This window comes from Coffea arabica, chromosome 1c (assembly GCF_036785885.1).
Source record: "Coffea arabica cultivar ET-39 chromosome 1c, Coffea Arabica ET-39 HiFi, whole genome shotgun sequence".
Lineage (NCBI taxonomy): Eukaryota > Viridiplantae > Streptophyta > Magnoliopsida > Gentianales > Rubiaceae > Coffea > Coffea arabica.
In genome coordinates, this window is record NC_092310.1 from 55,378,772 (window position 1) to 55,397,720 (window position 18,949).

The 18,949-nt window shown below is 35.4% G+C and overlaps 3 protein-coding genes across 4 annotated transcripts; 1 reads left to right on the forward strand and 2 right to left on the reverse strand.

Annotated features, from left to right (window-relative positions):
• Nucleotides 1-677: 677 nt before the first annotated feature.
• On the reverse strand, nt 678-3,675 carry LOC113742923 (probable phytol kinase 2, chloroplastic). Its single transcript, XM_072079579.1, has 6 exons — nt 3,190-3,675; nt 1,981-2,048; nt 1,763-1,894; nt 1,447-1,562; nt 1,103-1,217; nt 678-1,024 (listed from the first exon to the last, which is right to left on the reverse strand). The coding sequence occupies exons 1-6, from the start codon at nt 3,568-3,570 to the stop codon at nt 847-849; spliced, it is 990 nt and encodes a 329-aa protein (XP_071935680.1). The 5' UTR covers nt 3,571-3,675; the 3' UTR covers nt 678-846.
• Nucleotides 3,676-6,633: 2,958 nt separating this feature from the next.
• Nucleotides 6,634-8,430, forward strand: LOC113742932 (uncharacterized). Its single transcript, XM_027270965.2, has 4 exons — nt 6,634-7,188; nt 7,325-7,415; nt 7,699-7,825; nt 7,925-8,430. The coding sequence occupies exons 1-4, from the start codon at nt 6,758-6,760 to the stop codon at nt 8,233-8,235; spliced, it is 960 nt and encodes a 319-aa protein (XP_027126766.2). The 5' UTR covers nt 6,634-6,757; the 3' UTR covers nt 8,236-8,430.
• A 1,441-nt stretch (nt 8,431-9,871) lies between these two features.
• LOC113730823 (uncharacterized) lies at nt 9,872-11,814 on the reverse strand. 2 transcript variants are annotated; one of them, XM_027255796.2, is made up of 5 exons: nt 11,388-11,814; nt 11,202-11,278; nt 10,968-11,004; nt 10,717-10,816; nt 9,872-10,625 (listed from the first exon to the last, which is right to left on the reverse strand). In XM_027255796.2, exons 1-5 carry the CDS (start codon nt 11,653-11,655, stop codon nt 9,989-9,991), a joined length of 1,119 nt encoding a protein of 372 aa, XP_027111597.2. In that variant the 5' UTR covers nt 11,656-11,814; the 3' UTR covers nt 9,872-9,988. The 2 variants fall into 2 exon arrangements, with proteins under 2 accessions (XP_027111597.2, XP_071935694.1); XM_072079593.1 differs by having other exon boundaries at nt 9,872-10,619; nt 11,388-11,808.
• Nucleotides 11,815-18,949: the final 7,135 nt, after the last annotated feature.

The window sequence follows — 18,949 nt, forward strand, 5'->3', positions numbered from 1 at the left end:
ACCTTCATCTTCTTCCTGTTCAAATAATTTCAAATCAATATTTTCTTCAATTCTAAGCAAAATTATCATCTTCATCTGAACGGGCCCAGTAAAAATGCTATATCATTTAACCAAAATAAAAAAATAAAAGAGAGAGAAGGAAAATGGATCCAACTGGAAGAAAAGCACAAGGCTTGTAAACAAATAGAGTGAGCAATAAAATGCCTTTCTTCAAATGATACCGAACAAAAAAGGATAAAGCTACGTAGATAATAAAAAAAGAAAAAGAAGAAGAAGATGTAAATGATGCTACAAGAACCGCTGATGAAATTAGCCCTAGATTTGTTGGATGCATCGCAGCATTCGTAGACGTTAGAAAGGAATACGTCGTGATCCATGACAAGCAAGCGCCCAAAGGAGAATGATCAATTAAGATGTATTTGGAAATGGCCCAATAATCAGTAGGCCCAAAGTTGGTTTTTTGAGGTGTGTTTGGCAATGGGCAGATTATCAATAAAGCCCACAATTGGACCAATTTTTGGAGGATGTTGCAGGTTCAACCGTTTCTTGCTGGTTCCACAGTTTTGACTGGTTTTTATTCATTTTCCGGCGTTTGTATACAACCAGACTGGTGCAATGGCCAGTTCCCGGTTGAACTGGCTGGTTTGGTACCGGTACTGTTTTATACACACTGGACATAAATTGAACTGAGGATACATACCTCCAGGTTTTAACAGCATTTCCCTGTTAATATCAACAAAGATTTAGAAAACAAGAACTGCCACAATATATCCTGCGATTGATCGCTATGTAAAGCTACATGATGTTATACAAGGAGTAACTATCGGCTTCTTCTTTCCTCTTGCATCAAAAAACAAAACTACCCACCAAAACAGAGGTTAGGGGAACTGTCAAATTGTCATCAAGCTCAGTGCTTATAGGGTGGGATTCAACTAATGCAGCAACAAGAGAAACTACAAAGAACCTGTATGCCATTTGCCAACTTTCCTCAACATACCCAAATGTCGAGAAGTAGTGCATGTACCTGTTAAGCAAATTGTCAGGGAAAAGTCCAGCAAGTCTTTATCGATAGATGCTCTTGAAGAGGCAAAGCATAAATTACCCGATGGATGCTAAGAAACCAGCAACAACCATTGAAAAAGTGCCAACAATGGATTTATTTTTATTGTAGGGTAACTTTTTGCTACCAAACCGCCTCCCCATAATATCAGCCAAACCTGTAGCAGGTTAAGTATACAAAAAACACTCCTGAGTTTGTATGTGAGGTTTAAAAAGTATGAGATGCTCCTGTTTGTTCCTCCTCGTAAGCAAGTTATTGGTTCTTGCAGACATTTGGGGGAAAAAAAAAAAAAAAGAATAAAAATGAAAAACATGTGCATAGAAAATAACAATTATTTGGGTGATCAGATTTAATATTTACAGAAAACAATATGCATAATATTGTACCATCTCCAGCACAAAGGTTGCAGATTGCTGCAATCGCAATTGGAGAAGTTCTCCAACAGAGAGCACAAGCTAAGGTAATTGTGGTTGCATAATACAGTGGTCCCTTGAGAAGCTCCCTAATGCCACAATTATCCAAGCACAACATAAGAAAACTTCTAAAGATGCAGATAATTAACCAGCTTGTGAAAAAGAATATTGTCCAACGAGCTCCTAGGAGTAAACAACAATTGTGTAACACTGTTTCTATGTATGTGCAAGGTGCAAGAACATAAGCCTGTCAAAAAAAGCATTAATAAGCCGGTTGAGGTTCTAGTACCTGTGATCTCCAAATCTGCTCATGGACTTCACAGTTGCCTCATCTTCATACACTCCAAGTCCTAGAAGAAGCACCTTAATTATGTTGACACCAGGAATCAAAGCTGCTAAAACAGCTCCACGGCTACCAGAACTGTCACAATCACCAGAACTCAATTGCCAATGCCATTTTGAAACAAATTAGAGTATCTCTTCTTTATTTACAGAATTTTAAGTTACCTGAACATTGGCCAGCAAAGCATGAAAACAAGTCCAATGCTAACATGCACAAGCTTCCTATTTAGTTTCTAGAAAGAGAAATTTGCAGAATAAGAATTAACAAAAGTTGAGATCACTAGAGAGATGTTCAAGTAACTTGTACTTACAGATACTGTATATCTCTGTCCAGGCTGAATCTAGAAAAGCTACTGCTTCTATACAGGTATATATTACAGAATATGCAATGGGCACGTGATAGAGCTCTTCCTGATTCAGAAGAGATGGATTGTCTATAATTTCAATATGTTCATGACATTGTCATACTGAGCACGTATCACATTAATATTAGTTTTTACCCAGATACAAGTCCTTCATGACATCAAAATTAAGTTGATGCATAAAGTGAATCCCATGTTGTTTGCACTTAGTTGTAAACAACGCATTCACGTAATTATAACTGCTAAGCTTCAATTGAATTTCGACCTAGTCTTGAAACTAGCCTAAGTTGTATCAAGTCCCCCTTGCGTTTTTAAGGCCATGATCATAACATTTGCTCGCATTAATTACACAGGCATTGCAACGATACAGATTTACCTAGATATAAATCAATCGTCACACCACAAATAAGTTAATGCACAAAATGAATCATGGCTCGGTGTGAAGGATCCCCACGCTGCCATGCTGGACAACGAGCCAGGTGCCAATCTAGAATTACAAACCAACTTCAAGAAGACACTTTAATTCACGACACTGGTTTATCATTTAAAATGGTTAGGCAAATCAAACTCGAGGTATTCAATCTAAATTACAATAGAGTTACTAATTAAATTTTTCCAAAGCCTCTTCCAAAGAAACGCTATCGAAAAATCCAAGCAATAGAGCAAGCATTTCTATTTTATTCTCAGGTTTCCTTGAAATCAATCTCCTGATAAAGAATTAAAGTTTAAATTCAAGTGCAGTCTGTCAAAAACAAATGCTTTCTATCATTTAAGAATTGAATTGGGCCTAACATACTTTTCTCAGGGTTAAAGCCCGAAAACTAAAAGTAGTAGTATTGTAGTAAGCTCCAAACATTCTTACCTTTTCCCCAAAAAAAAAAAAAGAAAAAGAAAAAGAATGATAACTTTGTAGTTACGCATAATGCAATACAGCAGCAGTGATACAGTAGCAAAGAGAGAGATATGCTGGGTCAACAGCATTTCAAGAAAGAAACAAAAGTCATTGACCCACCTGATCAAGAACCCCCATCTTGGCAATCTCTCCCCAGAACCGGAGCATGGAGAGAGCGATCCCGCCGGTCAACGCGGCGGCAACGACATCTCCGACAACTGGGTTCTCCGAAAACATCGGCAAAGCTGCTGCCCTGGCTGACCTGAACCTGGGGGAAATTCTCCGATAGGGGAACCCAAACCTGAATTTAGTAAGAGTATTACAGACCGCAATCGCAGGGGAGGAAGAAGAAGAAACCGGACAAACTCTAGTCGCACGAAGAATGTTAGCTGAAAAAGAGCGTCGAAGTTGCTGGGGTCGTAGATCTGTTGGGGAGTTAGGGTTCACTCGATTGAAGGAGAGGTAAATTACTGCTGTAATACTGGCGGCAGCAGCAGCCATCTACAGGTGGGGGAAAGCTTCTGCTGGCAGAGGTGCGAAGGCATTTTGATGATAGTCAAACATGGGTAAAATGTCTTCCCACGAGCGCACGTGGTAGTCACGATCACGAGTTCTCTTGTTGGAGTTCCACGTGAAAAACGAAAAGTCAAGTCCGGTTGATATCTTCTGTTTTGGAAATGTTTTGTATGCTTTCGGATTGGGTGAGGCCAAATTGCCAGTAACAAATCACATGTACGTTGAGATTGAAATAATAGAATGGAACATGCATGCATTAAGCAAGCAGCTCGATGTTTTTGTAAATATAGAATACTTCTGGTGTGGATGTCGTCAATCACAAAAGGAGAGGGAAAAAAAAAACATCGACAGAAATACCAAACGTAATTTGGTTTAGTTGTTATAGTTAATTCAATCTTTATGCATGAATCGTATTGTGGTATAATTATTAATTAGGGTTGCTTAAAATCCTGGAGTGTTTGGATACCAAACTTATCCCAAATAATATTTCGCTTGCATCACAAACACATTTTCCAACCCATCTTTTTATATTTCCAACCACTTTTTTATCTCACATACATCATATCACAAAAAGTACTACGGTAATTATTCCAAGTAATATTTCAAATAATAACCTATCCAAACAAACCCACAGTTCGCGAGCATAATTTTGACTAAGATACTTGAAAGAAGCACTAGCAATTACAATTACAGAGTGTGTTTAAATATGAGATCATTTGGGGGAAAAAATCATTTCAAATAATACTACTATAACGCTTTGTGTAATTTGATATATATATGATTTTTATAAAAAAAATTATTAAAAATTACGTTTGTGATGCAATCAGAATAATATTTGCAATTTTTTTTCCTTCAAAGTAGACTATCCGAACGGATTTTACTTTAAGGCTTGATTTTGTGCCACATATGGATCCGTGTAAAAGACATATTTGAAAAAGCTCACGGAATACGTGTGTACCTAACGTCTATAGTGGTGAGGTCGCATTAACAAGTTCTCCAAGGTGCCTTCTTGTTGACAGCGTGCAAAAGAAAAATGAGGGAGTCAGTTTATATTAGTAACTTCATTTTTTTAAATTAGACATATTTGTATTTAGTTTGATAATTAGTTGTATTATATAAATTAAAAGTATTTTTCACCAATTTAGAGGAGTAGTACATGTTAGTCCGCTTTTATATATTCGATACCTTAAAAAATTAAAAAAATCAGCAGCCTAGTGACGACGCGAATAGGCTTTATAGTTGGTCCTATTATATTAAGTCATTATCCGAGACAAGATTTCACCACTTAACTTTTATATATTTCTATTCCTATTTTTCAGAGTTAATGAGAGCTGTTGTTTGAAGATATAATTGAATTATGCATATTTATAAAAATCAAATGAAAAAGACATAAACTTAAACTTTTCTTAGTGTTGGAAAAATTGGCTGTTAATGGGTCAGACCAACTTGAAATTGATCCGTCCAACCCCAAAAAGGCTACCTGAACCTAAGTTTTAATTGAGCCAAGTAGAGTTTGGTCCAAAATATTAGACTCGAACTAAATTCGAGTCTAATTTGGGCCACATTAGGCTCAAATCCAATTAAAATTCGGTCCATATATGAGTAAAATTGTACATACATGCATGCATATACATCCACAATTTATAATTATATGTATATATTATGATATAAAATGTTAATGATTTATATATAAATTTATAGTAATTTATAATTATAATATATATATTTTTATATAATTGTGTATTTAATTACGAGTTTGGGTCAAATCCGATCTGAATGGAAACTTATATAATAGTGTGAATTGAGTTTGAACTTTTTAATTTGAGATCGAAGCCCAAAAGTTTAAAACCCGAAAGCTTGTATCATTCGTGAGTCGAGCCTGAACTTGTCAAAACCCAATTCACAAAATCCAATTGACGCCCTTAATATTTAGGAAAGCTTGTGCAGTTTGAAATTTATAGACCAATGCTCTTAGCTTCTAATATTGGGCTCGTCAGGTAGAGAAAATTGAAAATTTCTTTTCCTAGTTGCAAGCACGTGGGATTGGGATCCTCAGTGTTGTTTTTTCGTTTGCAATTCAGTAAAACTTCTATATTTATGTTAAATATTCTATTTATTTAACTTGTCACATGTTGTTTATTTAAATTTCTTCTTCCATTACGTGATAAAGTGGGATTGACACTAAATTTAGCACCGAGTAGTTGCATAGAGGATCCCAACAGAGTTGCAAGGTGCTGGTTTCTCGTATTCTTTTTTGTCTTTTCGAATGGTAGTTCATAGTTTTTTTTTTTTTTTTTTTTGAGGGTAAGGGTAGTACATAGTTCAAAGCTTCTAGGACTTCTAACGCAGTACGTGTTATAAGTTGCACAATGGTCCGTTTCCTTATTCTCAACTGAAGCTAGTCCAATACAGAACATCGGAACATCCAAGTTTCTTTTGCAGCTAAATTGTAACACAAACACCCAAAAAAAAAAAAAAAAAAAAGTCAAATGCTGCCCCAGTATCCACAACATGTACATTGTAGGTAGGTGGTTGGGGCACACTATCACACAAGATACCCTTCCAAAACGGGGATTAATCTGGAGATTATATCGCAGTTTCCTCGTCAGAATTATACATTTAACATCAATAGACAGCCAAATATTGTGTTTAATGTGATAACAATTTTCTGTTTATTCATTAATAGGCACTTTCTTAAAGATAAGTGCCAGGGTTTCCACCTCATTAATCTTTTCAGACATCAGCAGCTGCATAAGATTATCCCAAGGAATTGAAGAAATCCACAAGGTATTAACTCAACAACTGCCAAGGCAATAAGGTCAATAATCAATGCGGGCAATCTCTTTTCAAATTGTAAACCTTATTACGGTAAGGAAATAACTAATTTCCAAAATCATGATACAGTAATCAATTTTGGGGAAGAATTCAACTGGGGAAGAGCCGTAAGCAGTAAATATGGTAGGTAGATTTTCTTTATGTTTTTTTTTGTATTTATAGGCCAGGTGGGCTTCTTTCTAACATCCCCACAAAATGCAATGAACACCTCACTCATTTCTAGTCGGTGCATGCTCTTGAACCCTATCATGTTTTCCTTTCCATCTTTCCTCTGAGAAGATTTTTTTTTTTTTTTTTTTGGCTTCACTTGGTTTTGCAGGTACAAGCATTGATAACAATGGAGGATAAGGTATCAAGGAGTGCATCAAGACCCCCCATATACCCTAAATTTAATTCCTCCACCCCCCTCCCCACCTTTACGATGATGTTCCCATCAACGTTAGCGGAGGCGTTCGAAAACTCTTCTCATGGAGCTGGGGCTGGGGCTGGCCAAAATGGCAAAAGTGTTGCTATTTCTCCTGAACATAGGGTTGACCTTAACGCACCGCCTTCCCCTCATGTCACCCTTGATGCTGAGGAGGAGGAAACGGACAAAAATCAGATAGAGAACACTCCTCCATCTACCAGTAAAAAATGTCAAATCAATCAGGATGATGAAGAAGAAGAATTTTCCCATAAGGCTAAGCGTATAATGACACTTGATGAAGCCATTCAATTTGAAAAAAATGATCGTGACCTGTCCCTCGAGGATGAAAGGAAGCTCAGAAGGTGATTAAAAACAAATCCATCTTACGGATTATATTTCCTCCCCTTGGTAGAAAAGCTTCGATTTCTAGAAATGAACTGAAAAACCCTTGTTTCCTCTCTTTCCCTTGTTATTAATATTATTATTTGCTGCTTCCAGGACTGTATCAAACAGGCTTTCCGCCCAGAGATCTCGACTGAAGAGGGCTCAGTACATTGATGAATTGCTTAAAAAGATTAAAGATTTACAGGTAGCTAACTAGGGTAAAGAACTAGCGAACAATCTCTAATTAGGTTTTCTATTTGTTCCTCGATATCTTCTAGACGGTCCGTTTTCTTCTTACACGTTTTTAACTCTTTTGAGATATATCGTTTTACTTTAAAAAAAAAAAAAAAAAACTCCTTCTGGATATTTCAATTCATATTATTGATACCAACAAACCAAAAAAACAGAAATAAGTCTTCTTTGTTTACTACCTTACCTCTTTTTTATTATGACCTTTTGTTTTTAATTTTGGTGAATCACAATTGCAGGATTATGTTGAATCCCTGACTTCCCAGTTGGAGAGCTGCATAGAGGGACAGAAAATGCTGAAGATGCAGAAAGCCATTCTGGAGCAACGATTGAAGAACTGCATCGACAAATCTGCTTTGTGCGACAGTACGAATCATGCATGCAACCACTGTCACTAATTAAGTAAAATGTATATTCTAATTATTTTTCCCTTTATTATCACTATTGTTTTGCTTGAATTTGAAGGGGAAATTGAGGAGAAACAGGCTGAAATAAGGAGGCTCAAATACTTATACGAGGCCCTGCAGAAAGAGGGGATGATGCTGAGTTCTGCTGCGCCCAGTGCAGCAAGCTCAACAAGCAGCCTCCCCATTTATCCACCTGAAAGTGAGAGTAATTATCAAAGGGTTCTCTCCTTCAATTCTGCAAGCTTCTTTCAGATTGAGCAGCGGGCCGCAGTTGTGGAAGTTGTAAGCTCAGATCAAGGGGGGATTGAACAGTATCTGAACTTGGATGCAATGAATGTTTCTTCCTTCAATGCAACAGATGCAATGTGACCATATCTACCATGAAGAATTTTTCTCGGCAGCTGTTTGGGTTTAATTTTCCATTATTTGTGTAAGGGATATAGAGGCCGAATTTAGTTTCATTGTTTTAGTTTCCATTGTGATTATGTAGCTTTTAAGCTCTGCGAACAGAATGTGTGCATTTTCTGCTGTAGAGAACAGTGACTGAAGTATGATTTTCCGCATGTGAACCAAGAACTATTTTAAATCTTTTCACTTACTCTTATAAAAAAATAAGGGGAAAAAAAAAACTTCTCACTTAACTATTAACTATCTATGTTTCAAAAAAAAAAAAAACTATAACTATCTCAAAAACAATTCTTTTGCATTCCCCAGTTGTGTAACAAAGATCTCTCGGTGTTGAATGAGCAGTGTCAATCAGATTCATTTTGCATCCAGCAGTCAATTTTACTACTCCTCGAGTTTCATGTGGATTTTGAGGTAGGGTTATTACTACGAAATAAGGGTTTGATGCAGTGACAAGTAGTCTTGTGCGGCCAAATTGCCGGTGCCTACCATCAATCTTGTAATATCATTTTAAGAGAAACAAGAAAATTTCTAACTTTTCATTTTTTTTCTTCAAATTTTTGTTCACTTTTTCTGTTGCTCTATCAAACTTGAAATATGTTTGAAACATTCCATTTGACATTCTAAAACCCAAAACTAGTTCATAGGCAAACTAATTTGCATCCTCTCCTATTTGATTGAGCCACAATGAATATACGCACAAATAGAAAACCTTTTCCCATTCAATTTAGCCAACGTCTTGCAATCTAATCAGGCTTCAAATTCTATGTCATGCGCCCAGGCTTCTATTTGCATTATCTTAAAGACAGTTTTCTAAGGCAAAATGGAACCTGACCTGTACTCGAGAGAAACAACAAAGTAAATTGAAAAACAAAAAAGAAGACCCCAGAATCCGCAGCATTAAGAGATCCGAAAAGAAAACTTTCCAAGGCAAAAGAAAATGTCGGGAAGTTCATCAACGAGTCCATTGGGTAAGATAACATTATACAGGCGGGACAAATATAACAGGCTAATTAAATTGCAACAATGTACTCCGTAATACACGCTCTGATGCCTGGAAATGACCAACTAAGCAAGAGGACAATGACAAGTTTGACATTTAGATTAATGTGCTAAGGTTTTAGATTCTACAGAACTGAAATGTCGTTTCCTCTGCAAAAGTTACTAGAGAAACTAAAATCAACATGTTAAACAAGAAAATCATGACCACAAACCCTTAAGGTATATGAATTCCTTTGAAGTCTGAATAAAAAAGATTGCACTGCAGCCCTTATATTGAGTTTTTCAAGATAGTCAAATCAAAATTCCAGAATGAAATGTCCGCATAAATCATGCTGTTGATTGAAACATGTTCTTATATTTAGCCTAGAACATAAATTGAGTAAAAGAGGAAGAATCTTTGCATCCCCCAAGCTCCGAATATTGGAAGACTATTGACCGAGCCCACATGACCTCATTTGTTTTAGAACACTAAAACGGATTTTTACTTCGTTCAAGACTAAAGAAAAGGACTTTTCTAGTGGAAAGAGAGAAGGGGAATTGACAAGGATGAGAATGGACAGTTTCAAAGTGATCAAAGACAAGGAAGATCAAAACAAAATACCAGACAAAAGCATAAATTTGATTTACCTTATAATCCTTGTCCTTACAAAACATGCTATCATCGGGGAATCCTCTTGTGCAAGTACCAACAAGATCTCACTAGAATTACATAAATTCATATAGTCAGATCTAGAGTACTTGCCAACATTGGATCCTTAAACTTATGAGTATCTTCATTCAACCTGTTAAATGTGGAGCTCATGTTCAAATCGATGGAACATTTTTCTGCGTTCGAAGCAGAAAACAAAGAAAGAGACAAAGTGCTGTCCTTTTCTTCCTCATCCCAATTATGTGTTCTTTTGCTTTCCCCTTGTCTCAGGTTCATGCTCAAAGACAGATTGAGGTCAACGCCATTATCCGGAGCTTTTCTCTTTGCTGTGTTTGCCTTTTCAGTCTTTGTACCACTGCACTTTGTTTCTGGGCTTGCAGCATTGACGATGCTCTCAACTCTTTTTTCTTTATAAACTTGTGTCAACTCGGAATTGGTTTCTCCACGGGATGGCCAGATACCTTTGTGATTGATTTTGGTGTCGGGTAACCATGTAAAATCTTCCATATAATTGTAAGATTTCCTCCTTTCTTGTGTACCAAATAGAGAACCATTGATCGCGTTTGCACCAATACCCCCATAGATCCTTCCCAACGATGTATTGTGGAAGACAGTTCCTCTTTTGATATTTGTATCATCAACTGTACCAGGCATAGCTCTCCAAGTCATATTGCTGGTCCAATTGTCATCACTGTAGCTGTAGCTGTTGTACCATGTTAAAATGCAGTATAGGATTATATAGTACTAATTTTTTTGCATAAACATAAATAAATTTCATGATAAGCATTAATTACCTGAAGCTGGACCGAATCCCGCGATCAAGTGTAGCAAATTGCCAACCGTTTCGAAGAAAATGATCCATGCTACGAAAGGGATACCCTCTTTCATTGATTACTAGGTATACGTGAAAGTTATACCAAGGTGTAAATTAGTTAAATTGCCCAAAACACTAAAAAGAACAAACAGAAAATATGTTTCATAAACGAGTTACAAAAACCCCCAATTAATTCTAGATTTCTAGTAGGAATAAAAGGAATATATATACCTTGACCGTGGTCATCAATATTCCTACTCCTATACATCTGTTGCAATAAAAAGAACAAAGAATTCGGGAACTCAATTAATCAATTGGGTTCTCAATGCTTAAAATATCAAAATAAGGAGAAGAAACCAAATATTGACATTCAAATAATATTGTCTTGGTTATATTTCAAATAATATCCTATCCAATATTGTCTTGGTTATATTTTCTTTCCAAGATCTGCAAGAAATATCTTACCTGTAAGTGGCTCTTGACATGAGCAATACTAAGGCCCTTGACATTCATAAGCTGCAAAACAAGCTTAGGTGTTGCTCCTACCAAAAAAAAAAAAGAGAGAGAGAGAGAGGTAAGTCACGGAACCTTGAGTCAGATTTTCTATAGTAAATAATCAAGTCAAGTAATTTTGAATGATTAATCACTTACTTTCCTGGCCACCTAATTTCTCAACAGCTTGAACAAAGCAACGATGAAGATCCGGAGTCCACCTTAACCGTGGCATCTTAGATCGTACATACTGTCTAACCCCAGTAGCACTTGAGCTCAACTTTTTCCCAGTACTCTCCTCAGCCATGCTGTTGCTTGAGCTGCTTCCACTCGTTTTAGGCTCATCTGAACCCCCTCCATCTTTCATCCCATGATCTGAGCTATTCACCTCAGGTAGTCCATCAGAAAAGTTTCCCTTTTCTTCCATGGATCCTTCCAACCTTTAAACTTTATTACGACGACCAACACTTCATGACCAAATACTAATCAAGGTGTGAAGCACTAGGTAGCTAGTAAATCTCCCCACCTCAATTTGTATCTTGTCTCAACATACTTAGGCAGCAGTTAAGCTTACAAGACTGTGGATGATGTGTAGTGTCGGACAAAGTTCTCTTTCAACCGATCACTGGAGCTCATGTATTTCTTTAACTTATATATTGCAATGAAGGGAGAAAACAAGCCTAACTCTGTCAAAGTCCAACTTAGAAGTAGACCTGTCTAGAAGGCAGCCCCCTGTTGTGTGCTGATATATGCACATCTATTCATGCATGCATCTTCACATACATGCGTGTAAGTAAGCATACATATATATAAATATATATATATATATATATATATATATATATATATGCGTGTGTGTGTGGGGCCTATAAAAATGAAATTAAGACAATAAACATAAAAAGATGCTTTTTGGTGTAGAAAGTGAAATTTTGGACTGGTTTAACCTACATACGGTGGTAAAAAGGTTTGGTGGAGACTGCAATCAAGAATTTTGGAACATCAGCACTCTTGGATGCAGGTCAGGGATCAAATCTTTTGACTTGCATTCTTCTCCAGGATTTCTTAAAAGTTTTATCCACAGGTACAGAGGTATTCATTTGATCAAGTGGTGATTGAGTTCACCACGAATTTTTAATTGAACCGTTAGATTCATTCCCTCCCCCTAATATAAAGTAGGAGTAGGTATATAATATAAACAATTGTGTCAATAAAAAAGATACATCAACACTTTAGTAGCTAGGGTTTACTCCTCTCTAAATTGGGTTGTTGGGAAGCAAAGTTAATATATTTAGAATGAAAAATTATTCACCGTAACCGGGTTATTATTATTAGAAAAATTTGCCAAATTGGTTCCTTACATTTTCAAAAAAAAAACTTTTTAGTTCCTAACATTTAAAATCAGCTAGAATAGTCCCTCGCATACAAATTATGTACCAACTTTCTCCTAATACTTGTCTTTGCTCATTTTTCCGACCAAAAATCGTACGCCTCTCTTACGTGAACATAATTTTAAGGGCAAAACTAGAAACACAGTATCTAATTAATTTCAAGGGCAAACTCGGAGTGGACCACAGCATCCATTAATAAAATAATGAACATTCTTCAATTAATTAAAGTAAAAACACAGTCTTAAGCAAGATTTGGCCACAATAATTACTTTATTTAACACATTGGTAAAAAAAATTCACTATAATGCATTGTGAAGTTCCATTTTCCAGATTCGTTTTGCATCTTTTTGAAGGTTTTCTTCACAATTTTTCAGCCACAGTTTCGATCATTCATCAATCAGATGCCTACACTTTACTCATGGTCATCATCGTCAACAAAATTCCTAAGGTTATGCTTGTTAGTTTGGGGATGCAAGCATTTAGGGTTTTTGTGACTATAAAATGAAGGGAACAGTGAAAAAATGGGGTGGTGGTCCTGTGCACTTTTGATTTAGAAGGGAAACGAAGTGTGTTTCCGATTTTGCCCTTAAAATTATACTTACGTGAGAGAGCCGTGTCATTTTCATTCAAAGAAATGAATAAAGACGAGCAGTAGGACCAAACTGGCACATAATTTGTATGCGATGGACTATTCTAGCTGATTTTAAATGTTAGGGGCTAAAAATTTTTTTTGAAAATGTTAGGGACCAATTTGGCAAATTATTATTATTATTATTATTATTTAATGAAGTAATGAATAGTGGAATTGCAAAGCGGTGGGAAAAGTACGTATGTGCAGCTGATACTTCTTGTCGGTGTTCACGGATTTTATCTTTGCCTTGTTTTGTTTCCCATCACAATAATAAAGACAACGGTGAAACTTCATGTAGATGAATGAAGCATACGTACGTTTAAATTAATTATCATTTGTGGAAAAATCAAGAATCCTTTGCTTTTGTCTTTGGATGATAAGATTTTCGTGATATATGAAGATGGAGGAGTGGTGAATAATTTCATGCATTTGGTAATTCGTCAGCTATATATATATATATATATATATATATATATATATGGAGATTTAACTTTTGCATGGGAGACCATCTTTGATCAATCATCCAGCAATCAAAGTCTTGAATTGAATGGTTCTTCGCAAAACAGAAGAAATTGCTTCAACGGTCCAACACGTGCTTTGGGCGACTATATATTTTCATGCGTTGCAACGTAAAAAATTTTCCTTCCCTTTCTTTATTGCGTTTAGGGAAGTTCTTTGACGACTAAGCAAGACATATTGGTAACTAAAGTTGTGGTTTTCTCATTGAAAGGAAAACTAAGCGAATATTTTCAATTGTTAGTGTTGGCATAATTAAGCCAAACGTTCTAATAATTAATGTTTCCTATTTCTAATTTAGAAGTTCAAGTATAGTCAAATTTTAGTAGTTTATGTAGAGTAATTATTTGATAGTTCCTTGTCTTAGTAGTTCTTATTTGCTAAATCATACTGACTATATATTGGGTGTTTTAGTATTGTACTTGATTGAGAAAAATGATAGAAAAATTAGATAGAGTTATAGTTGTTATAAATGCAATCATGTCTAAGATACATGTCGGTGTTTGAATATGAAAATCGAATGTGCTTATTATTTAATGTGATTGATAATAAACTTCTCATTTCTCACATTTTTTTTACACGTGTCAAATATCCTTCGCTACAACTTTTATATGCTAACAATTAGCCCCATTGTTCATCATTTTTTGGAAATTTTCCTCCCAAGAGGGGAACAGAAAGAGCCGATTGTAATAAAAATGAAACAGCCTTAATTTGACCGCGGTCGTCCAAATTCCGTAGGCTTCATAGACTGACTCTTTGTAATGTTCAAGTCTATGTCAAACTAGCTGTAGCTTCTTTGACAACTCGGGCTTTCTGATAAAGCTGGTCACCCAAATTCCTACCCCAGTCAAGTACATGAGGACAATGATCAAACATGTTTTTCCAAAGCCTAGCAATGGATTTTCAATTTTTTGCTTTGTAAAATGGAGATATTCAAAGTCAGTAGCCGCATATCAAACAGTCTACTGTAAGTATAAGCAGCCCTACTTGATGCAGATGACGCTCAACAGCTGTCTGCAAATCTGCAAAAAAAACAAAAAGCATAGACTTCAATACAAAAACAAGCGTTTGTTTATTCGATAGAATGCCCAGAATGTCTGTCTCTTGGACCGCGCTGCAGTCGCCAAAAAAGAAAATTTAGATCACCAATAAGCCATTGAGATTCGATCCTAAGTAGGATTACAAGTAATCAATTGCATTTTGCGCTGTATTTTTTGGAATTTGGAGCAACGTACTCCTAAACAAAAGTAGCTAGCTGCACCGCGAGTGGAGTTAGGGTTTGTGTCTTCCAATTTATCTAAGTTCTTTAATTAAAATGGAGTTTGTTCTGCATGCATATTTATTTGATTTTTCCTAACACTAAAATTTGTCCCATTTATGCAATGGAGTCCACTGACCTTAGATTTATCGTGTTTCCACACCAAAACAGTTCTTGATATGCGAAGGTTTATCAATAGTCAATACGACAACTTTGCCCTTAAGAGGAAAGCTCAAGAAAATAGTACGTGCGTAGTAAAACAAATACGACAGTAATGATGATGCTGGATTCTTCATCTACCCAAGTTTTCTACCCCTCGCATTGTACATAGACTTTTTCATCCTTAAAACAGACACCAATCATTACTATTAAGCCTACAGTAGTATTTGTCAATTTCAACAAAGTCTGGACACAATGGCGGAAGCAATTGCAGAAAAGTCCCAGACTTGCAGGATACACAAGCAGAGTAGTGACTCTGATTGGTATATTTTTAGGCATGGAAATACACAAGTTTTCTTTTCTTTTCTTTTCTTTTTTTTTTTGTGGGTGCTGGAACAGGACAAAAGTTTCAATGAGATGGATGAAATTACGAATCTTTGTTGGTAATCTTTTTTGTTTTTTGGTAATCTTGTAATCAGTAAATGCAAAGCCAAGTTTATTGTCCAAATAATTAGAGGAATAAAAACCAAGGTTGGACGTCTAGCAAGTTGCAATTTGAAGAGGTTGAAAGTTCCAGCGTTGACAGCAAAGACTTGAAAGAGAAGGAAGGGCAGATCGAGAAAGAGTCCCGCTTAGAATTTGATGAACCGCGCGGCAGCACAAGAAAGAAAGAAAGAAAAATAATTGCAGAAAGGCCACACAAGAAAGAAAGAAATAGTTGCAGAGAGGCCAAGAGAGGTTTTTGGAGTAAATTGGCCTGGCTGCAGAGTAGGGCTGCAAACGAATCGAGCGGCTCGCGAGCGGCTCGAGTCAAACTCGAGATTAATCGAGCTCGAGTCGAGCTCGAGCTCGAACTCGAGCTCAGAATATTAAGCTCGTTAGCTCGCGAGCCGGCTCGCGAGCTTGAGTATATATATTTATATATATTTTTTATTTTTATTTAATAATAAAATTACGTATATTATATATAAATATATTTTAATTTTTTATTTTCATAGTGAAATTACCTATATATCCTTAATATTTTATTATTTATTCAGGAAAAAATATTATTTTTTTATTTTTTTTAAAAATAAAATAATTTTTTTTATTTTTTTCGAGCTCGAGCTCGAAAATTGCCAGCTCGTCGAGCTCGAGCTCGAGCTCGAGCTTGGTAAAATTTAATCGAGGCTCGGCTCGATTAGCTCAAAACTCGACTCGACTCGGCTCGTTTGCAGCCCTACTGCAGAGTGTAATTTTGTCCGACGATGTCGTCTACCTATAACCAATGTTTTAAAACTCTTACCGGTATATAAATAGGTGTGGAACCACTGAGCCAAATTGGACGATAAGTCGGGGGGGGGGGTTTGAATCCCACCTGTCATGAAAAAATTCAATGGTGATGTTAGAGTACTTCTTTAGTCTAGTCAAATTTGTATACTTGCTATTTTCTTACATAGTCTTTTTAGACTTCCCTTCCAATAGAATAAAATAGATTAAATTATAAAATGACATTGTTGTAGCAAAAAAAAAATGTAGTGTTTAGATCATAGTTCAATCGATCTGACCGGTTCAACTCCGCATGTTTCCTACCTAAAATTAGATGTGTCAAAATTGGTGATTCTGATGAGTTTGAACGGATCACAATTCAGTAATGGATATTAGTGGGTTAACACATTTATGCCTATTTAATGAATGAGTCAAAATGAATTAACTCATTTAATAAATGGATATTGATATACTAAATTGTCCATTTATTACTCACTTCACAATTATATATTTTTATTTTTTGCATATTATTTGATAAGAAATAATAATATTTTATTATTATTATATTGATAAAAAATTTAAATTTATCTACGTAATATCCACTAAAAAATAAATTTAAATGTATAATTATTTTAAAATAAATATAAATAAATGAATCTAATCAATCTACTATTCATCAATTAATTAAATTTAATTAAATATCGATTTAGATCCATTCAAAATTCATTTTAACTGGAGTCCACTTGCATAATTAGGTTGGCATCGACACCTGTGCTTACAGGACATGAACCTTGAACAAAGGTCAACTCTCAACAATCCCGTCCATTAATTTAAATCAGACCAGTCCACCGAAACCCAGTTATTAATTGCATGCGAATGCGTACCCTCCCTACAAATGCGGATCAAACCATTATTCGAGAATGAGTATGTTTGTCCTTTCTCTAGACCCCCACAGCTCTCATCCATGCCATCATCATCATCATCATCATCATCATCATCATCATGCATGCTTCCATATTAATCATTGCCGTAAAATACTACGTCATTCCCTCTGCCATGCTCCTCCATTCAAGTTACCAAATTAAGCTACAAATCTTCATCACTAATTTCTCAAACCTTCAGTCAAAGTTAGATTTTGACGAATCTACTTCGGAGTTGGGGTAATATAAAAATCTATACTACATACACTATGTATAAAGGAAGAAAGAGGATTTGAAATTAACAAAATCTTGTTACTTGATATATTTTCATAATTAGCAACTATCAATTATGGTTAAAAATTACTACCAGATAACTATTTTTTTTATAAATTTTATTTTGATAAGTTTTCTAGTATGTATGGTCAAAATATAAAAAACTAATTGTCTTGAAAATGATTTCAATAAATATAGTCAAAATATTTTACAAATACTCCCTCCCTTTTTTTATAACTGACGTTTAAGAAATTTGCTCTTAAGTACTTTTATCTGTCGTTGTATTATCCCATGCAGCATTAATTATTTTTTCACAATTTTACCCTTTTATCTCTCTTTACCAATACAGGGCTCTTAATTACTACTCCTAGTAATTATTACTTCTCTCCTTGCTTTTGGCCTAGTAAAACAGTACCATTTAATACTCTAGTGAGAGAAAACATGAGTGAATTGGACAATTAATGAGGGTACAAAAGGAAAGTAGTGTATAGATTTAAACAATGAAAAACTTTTCTTAATTAGTGTGCAAAACCTTAAACGTCAGTTATAAAAAAAGGGAGGGAATATTATTCAGTTGCACACACATCGATGGGTGTGTGTCTTGAAGACTACTAAGATTGAAAAGGCAGGTCCATTTTTAAGATACTAAGAGTCGTTTAATAGTACTCCCTCCGTCCCGTTTTCTTAGTTTTGGTTTTTTTTTCACACAGATTAAGAAAGTGTAATTAATTTGGTTGGAAACATAAATTTAGATTAATAATTTCCTAAAATACCCTTATGCTAATCAATGTAGTCAATGTATTCAATGTATTGGAAAAGCTCAATGTATTCAATGTAATGGGTTAGTATTTAATAACAATGTATTAATAACAAGATATTTAATAAGGGTATTTTAGACAATTTGAAAGATTACTATATTTCTTAATGGGAAAGTGGACTACAATTTGGGACGGACAAAAAAGGAAAACAAGACTAACAAAGTGGGACGGAGGGAGTATGACCTTTACTTTAGTTAAACTCCTTTTAGTGTGCAAATTACTTGTATGAGAGAGCTAATTTTTATGAATTAGTTTCCCAAAAAACTTGCTGGTGCTAAGATTTATACTGTTGCAAACATATCGTTCAAGTTAGACTCAAAGATAGCTCTTTCACGGGACTAGTAGACAAAGACCAGACAGGCTTGGGCTTCCTCAGCCGGCCAATATCCTAGTATGAAAAGTTTAGAACCCCTTTGAATTGCTATTTTTAGAAATGTTTATAGGAAAATATATCGTAACAATTTGATGTATTTGAAATTAAAAAATATATGGTTTGTCTAGAGCACCCAT

What these genes read in the sequence shown, in the direction of transcription:
- LOC113742923 (XM_072079579.1), bottom strand. Translation starts at nt 3,570, where the DNA reads ATGGCTGCTGCTGCCGCCAGTATTACAGCAGTAATTTACCTCTCCTTC. An exon ending in AGATGGGGGTTCTTGATCAG is followed by an intron (nt 2,049 to 3,189) that starts GTGGGTCAATGA and finishes TTCTCTTTCTAG; the next exon opens with AAACTAAATAGGAAGCTTGT. An exon ending in AGCAGATTTGGAGATCACAG is followed by an intron (nt 1,563 to 1,762) that starts GTACTAGAACCT and finishes TTGTGGCATTAG; the next exon opens with GGAGCTTCTCAAGGGACCAC.
- LOC113742932 (XM_027270965.2), top strand. Translation starts at nt 6,758, where the DNA reads ATGGAGGATAAGGTATCAAGGAGTGCATCAAGACCCCCCATATACCCT. An exon ending in GATGAAAGGAAGCTCAGAAG is followed by an intron (nt 7,189 to 7,324) that starts GTGATTAAAAAC and finishes TGCTGCTTCCAG; the next exon opens with GACTGTATCAAACAGGCTTT. An exon ending in AAAAGATTAAAGATTTACAG is followed by an intron (nt 7,416 to 7,698) that starts GTAGCTAACTAG and finishes TCACAATTGCAG; the next exon opens with GATTATGTTGAATCCCTGAC.
- LOC113730823 (XM_027255796.2), bottom strand. Translation starts at nt 11,655, where the DNA reads ATGGAAGAAAAGGGAAACTTTTCTGATGGACTACCTGAGGTGAATAGC. An exon ending in ATGTCAAGAGCCACTTACAG is followed by an intron (nt 11,005 to 11,201) that starts GTAAGATATTTC and finishes TTATTGCAACAG; the next exon opens with ATGTATAGGAGTAGGAATAT. An exon ending in GGGATTCGGTCCAGCTTCAG is followed by an intron (nt 10,626 to 10,716) that starts GTAATTAATGCT and finishes ATGGTACAACAG; the next exon opens with CTACAGCTACAGTGATGACA.